This window comes from Augochlora pura, unplaced genomic scaffold (genome assembly GCF_028453695.1).
Source record: "Augochlora pura isolate Apur16 unplaced genomic scaffold, APUR_v2.2.1 APUR_unplaced_769, whole genome shotgun sequence".
Taxonomy (NCBI): domain Eukaryota; kingdom Metazoa; phylum Arthropoda; class Insecta; order Hymenoptera; family Halictidae; genus Augochlora; species Augochlora pura.
The window spans coordinates 1-5,676 of NW_027588392.1; the positions used below are offsets into that span (position 1 = coordinate 1).

The 5,676-nt window shown below is 43.6% G+C and overlaps 1 protein-coding gene across 1 annotated transcript; it reads right to left on the minus strand.

Moving 5' to 3' along the window:
• Positions 1-1,498: 1,498 nt before the first annotated feature.
• On the minus strand, positions 1,499-5,059 carry LOC144478083 (fatty acyl-CoA reductase 1-like). The gene is made up of 5 exons (XM_078195807.1): positions 4,809-5,059; positions 3,578-4,635; positions 2,540-2,730; positions 1,629-1,689; positions 1,499-1,573 (listed from the first exon to the last, which is right to left on the minus strand). The coding sequence occupies exons 3-5, from the start codon at positions 2,716-2,718 to the stop codon at positions 1,499-1,501; spliced, it is 315 nt and encodes a 104-aa protein (XP_078051933.1). The 5' UTR covers positions 2,719-2,730; positions 3,578-4,635; positions 4,809-5,059.
• Positions 5,060-5,676: the final 617 nt, after the last annotated feature.

Genomic DNA, 5,676 nt, shown 5'->3' on the forward strand with positions numbered 1-5,676 from the left:
TGGATTTCGTCGATAGTTTCATGCACGCAGTTCGAGAACGCTGTCGATGTGACGCATCTGGCCAAGTCAACCCTAGATAACAGACTTAGCAACACCATGACACATCAGGTCCAACGAGAACTTCAACCTTCGACCCATTTTGGTGATGCAGCCCCTCTCCCAAAACACTGCATCCAATAACACGAAACCCATAGTATATAAGCCGTTAATATACAAAATAAAGGCAGTCTTGATTTCAAAACCCAACACTGCGCGTCTTAGTTCCTGCCCTTCAGACCCCGTATTTCTACGCTACGGCTAGTGTACGTGTCTTTCCTATTTCCCCCGTGACATCGACACGTACACGAACGGCTGCGAATGAAATAATTAGCGATCATTCCATTGATTCCTTTCCGAACGACTGGTGAACGTTGGACAGTTTCAGAGCAACAATGTATCAAGATTTCTTTCGTTTTATCGCAGCGAGAAACGAATTTTCTTCCAGAACATTGAACGTTGCCGTGACCGACGGTACAAGAGAGTTTTATTTTTCGTGCAACTAATGCTGGTAATTTTTATGCAAATTCAAAATCATATCGATCGATAAGCGACGTACCTTCAAGTCTGGCAACAATTTCGCCCAAATTAACAACTGCTTCGTAGTTCTCACGTTGATGTGCACTATCGAGCGGATATTCTCGTTGAACTTGACGCATGCGGCAGCATGGATCACGATGTTCGTGTCGTTCAGCATTAGTCTTGTTTCCGGAGACAAACCGAAGTTTTTTTCGACGGCGTCTCACTCTATCATCGCTATCTTATTTAACCCTTTCATTAGGGGTACCGCCTATAGGCGGCGTACGCGCGACGACCCGTGGATACGGGTGCCGACTATAGGCGGCGTACTGTTATGCTGCGTCACCCCTAAGATAAGGTACCGAGCAAAACAGGATGAATCAGCTCTGTTTTGCCCAAATTTCAAACCTTGAACTATTGGTCATAGACTTACGTGGCCCATGACCAATGCGGCAAGGCCCAAGTCCATTCGATAAGAATATGTAAAAGGGTTCGGAACTCAAAATGGGCCACTCTTAAATTCGCGCCAGCCTCGTGCAGATCAGAAAACTGGTGAAGTTACTTTCTTGTGAATTCTGTTTGTGACCTATTCTAATAAACTCCACATTGTTACGAAGAAGAAGGGTGTTTTCTCGAGGGACCTTACATCCTTTCCTCCTTCACGGCATAACAGTACGCGCGACGACTCGTGGGTACGGGTGCCGACTATAGGCAGCGAACGCGTGACGACCTATTTGTTGAATATATAAGTCGACGTATAATCAACTGTTGACTCTAATCGATGTGTATTCCTATAATACGATGTAATAGTTGTTATGTAGCTCTTAAAAGAGTGTACATACAAGTCAATCACAAAGTGGCGTTGAAAAACGTTAATCCGAATATCGAAGACTACTGACGAGCAAAGTGTACACTCCGCGGCGCGGTGACTCGTACAGGGGCGTCACTCTGGCGGCGCGCACTGCCGTAAGGAAAGGGTTAAGAAGCCTGGCTGCTCCTCCTTTACCCTGCTAAATACCTGGAACCGATACCGAAAGCATTGGCGAAACGATTGACGAATTATTCGTAGTTGCTTGTATTGCTTGTATGTTCGGTCTGATCAACATGTAAAGATTCGCGATGTCCGGACAGGACCTGCGAATATACCACAAATCGTAAAAACGCGTTGGAATTTGCGGCTTTCATCTTATTTTAGCTTTATATGTGAACAATTATGTCGATTCTATTTTCACGTGGGGATTATTCTCATTTTTTTCTTTTATGGTTCGACAAAATTTTTCCCGTAGGAATATTTTTGGTGAAAGTCGGCCATTTTAACGCTATTGAAAGGTTAACGCTATCATCTTAAGGTAGAGACATCAAGCTTTACCTCCTTGCACTATAACTCTAATATAACATTAATAACACTATAAACCAAAACCAAAGAATAACATTAAATTGTCGAACAATGAGATTCCTCCATTCGCGATATTAAAATCCATAAATTGTTTTCGAAGCCATCGAAATATAAGATCATCTGGGAATTGTATTCTCCGTATTGATACCTACTAATGAAAAAAATACGTACTGTTGGCATAAATTAATTTCATTTTCATTAATTAATACACCGGACGTGTCACCTTTGTGAACTATTCTACTTTGCAATATAGCGGTGAAGTTGCGAAATCATTGCGGCATTTTATAATTTCGGAATAAACGACAGCCGTGACATCTACAAGTTATTGTACAAAATGGACAAAGTAATCAATATTGTTTGAGATGATAATAATAAGGTTAACTAATTTGATGATATTTGATGTATATATACATATATTGAATACTATATACTATATTGAACTACAGGTGCCTAAAATCATCTGAATACCAGCCACTGTATCAGCAATTAAACACCATAGCACACTATTTAAAAAAATAATGTTAACCCCTAAAATCTTCGACATTCTTTTATCTGTAAAAAAAATAATCCTTGCCGCGTTACACTTACCGCATTAATTTCTCGATGATTAATAGACCGATAAAACCCGTCCCGCCAATTAACAGAACGTTCTGCCCTTTGTAAAACTCGGCGATCTCGCTGACATTCATCCCCGCTGCTTGCGAACTCGGCTCGCTGATCTTGTCCAACGACATCTTGTCGGCGAATCTCTTCAACGTTTTGTTCATTTACAATTCAACCTTTTAATATGTCTGGTCTTCAGACTGCTGGAAGACTAAACAATGCGAGAGGGTGGTTTTGGATCCGTGGCAGAACGCCACGTTGCGGTAGAAGCGAGGTAAGATGACGACGAAAGAAAATGGCGCAGATCAAACCGAAATGCAAAATTAAGTGAAGCGCAAAATCGTAGTAAAATAAGAAAGGATCGTAGCGGCGCGAAATAATTTCGGGAAACGGATGACTGGTCGCCGTGATAAGGGACGATCGCGTATCATTGTCATCGCGTACATCGACTGGAAGCAACCCGGGGATCTGTCCGATGCGGACTGAACGAGGGATTACTTTTTGCAACAGGTCTTATTATACTTTCCTCAGTTACGGTAATTCATGGATATGTGTCGAACTATTCAGAAATGCAAGTGGAATTAATTTACACGCGCGTGGCCTATATTTTCAAGAAAACTGAATTGAAAGAAGCACCGATTCCTATTAATTAGCATTATTTGTCCGTTCTAATATTTTCTCGAAAGCTAAGCCTTGAATAAAATAATGTTATACACTTTTTCTTTATCTCGTTTTTTTTTCTTCTTAGATCACCGTTCTATACCTCCTTGCGCTTCCCCTTGATTTCGAACGTCGAAATCAATTTTATTCAACAATTCTAATAGTAATTATTGTTTTTAAACGAAAATAATAATAGCTACTATTAATAATAATAGCTACCATTCTAACAACATATTCTAATAGTAATTCTTGTTTTTAGACGGAAATAATAATAGCTACTATTATTTGCTACTATTAATAATAATAGCTACTATACTAACAATATATTCTAATGATAATTATTATTATTGGATGAATACTTACGCAGTCTCTATCTCCAGCAGTTTATCGTCGTCCAAGCAATCGACCAACGTCATCAGTTTGTCACAGTCTAAGGGTGGTTCGTAATGGATCTTGTTAGGAGATCGGCTAACCGTGACTCTAACGTATTGTCAGTACTGAGGGATAGGAGAGCGTGAAGGGTCCTGAACAAAATCTACTCTCGTTGATGGTAAAGCAATCCAGGCAGTTTATTGGGAGACGTCTACAGGGTGTTATGCTGTTCCTGGATGTCTCCTGGCTCGCTTAGTCGGGCGCGGTCGGCTGGAACCTGGCGCGTCGCGAGGCGTGGGTTGCGTCCGGGTTCTGAAAATAAGAAATAATGGCCGGAGCCACCAATAGAATGAGTAACGCTGTCAATCAGCTATTTGTTTTCCCAACTCAGATGGGCAACAGCGAAACGCGTGCTCCAGCGAGAAGGGGGCCACTCAGTCGTGAATCCGTCCTGAGTGAACCATCCTTTTTAGCCGCACCGATGCCTCCTTGGAAAGCCAAGGAATGCATTCGGCGACGAGCGCGTGGGATCGTACGTTAGTTTCCGAAACCACGGTCTCACCCTCAATAGTCCAGGACGGCCGATGTCCCGTCGGGTATTCCGACTATCAACAAACGGCCGCTCTACGCAAATTCGGAATCTTCCATCGAATCTGCGGGCAGTCCCGGCTATAGAGATACACTTCTGCTCGACACTCGTCCACTGGAGGTCGTAAATCTCCAGCAGATCTGTCCCACGAGCGACACGACGTTGAGCATCTCTAATCGAAACTCTCACTCCTATTCCGAGATGCACGGGTCTCGAGGAGCAACGGGGAGAGGGGGGCTACTAGGATCTGCAGCATCCGTGCCTACCCCAAACGATCCCGTTAAGCGAAGTTTAGTACCCGCCGGAGCTCGACCACTAAACAAGTGCAGGGCGTGCACCTCCTACATCTTGCCTAGCGTGACTAGCTCTCATAACCCGGTATGGACCCTCGGTGTGATCCACCCAAGAGAAACCGTTCAGCGAGGCCAATCAATCGTAGGTCCTCGCCGTACGCCGTATACTACAAACAGAAATGCAAGACAGTTGCTCAAATCGAACTCAACTGTCTAGCGTGTCAGGGAAAGATTGTTGCGACCCGATCGTTTGACACGTGCACTGTAACAGTACAGGACGCGCCGAACTCGGAATATTCGCTTATAACCTGAACGCTCTGTTAATGCACTACAAACTCACAGCTCGAGCACAGCAATAGTGCGGGCCGAACGGAAGGTGTAGGCTCTAATCTCTCTAATTGCGCTGGAAAAAGCACAGCACAACTAGAGTCGCTTTTCGGTAGAAAACGCGCAAACGGAATGCACGTTCGTGGTTCCTTAACCTTACCGACAGCTGGATTAGGCTGCTCCCAGATAATATCCTCTGGTAACCTCTTTTCTTTCGTTGCACGAAAGGGATGGCACTCGGAAACCGATATGTCACTTCCAAGGTTCACAGCACTCACTCTTCGTCTCCACAAAGAGCGGAGGTGCCCACGAAGCAGAACTTCGGGCACCGTCGCGGTGTTCCGGGTACCGTCGCGGCGCGTCGATCTAACTTGCCGATCCCCTCTCTCTCTCTATACCTGGTTACTAGGCAAATTTTACGAAGACCGTTAAAATTTACTTTGTTCTCTGTGTAACGTTCCGATTTCGATTTCGACTCTATTATCGTTCGTTGTTGCCGAGGTCGCCGAGTCTCAGCGGTCGCCGGTTCGAAGTGTTTTCGACCGGGGGTCGTGACTCCGAGCGTTCTCAGGCAAAAACTCTAAATCCGATAAACTTAGTATCGCTTTCGAGGAATTCCCTTCGAAAATTAACGCAATATTTAAACAGATCTCATCTATAGTGTCGTGCACGCAGTTCGAGAATGCAGTCGATACGTAAACAAATGCCTGCGAATAGAATAATTATTTAATCTTAGAATAACTAATTCCATTCTGTCGTTACAAAGATCTCGCAACCATTATTTATTAACCCCTTTGCGCTATAATAACGAGTCCGACTCGCGATAAATATTCGATGCTAGATCTAATAAATATTATTAATTTCTTCAAAATCGAAATAAA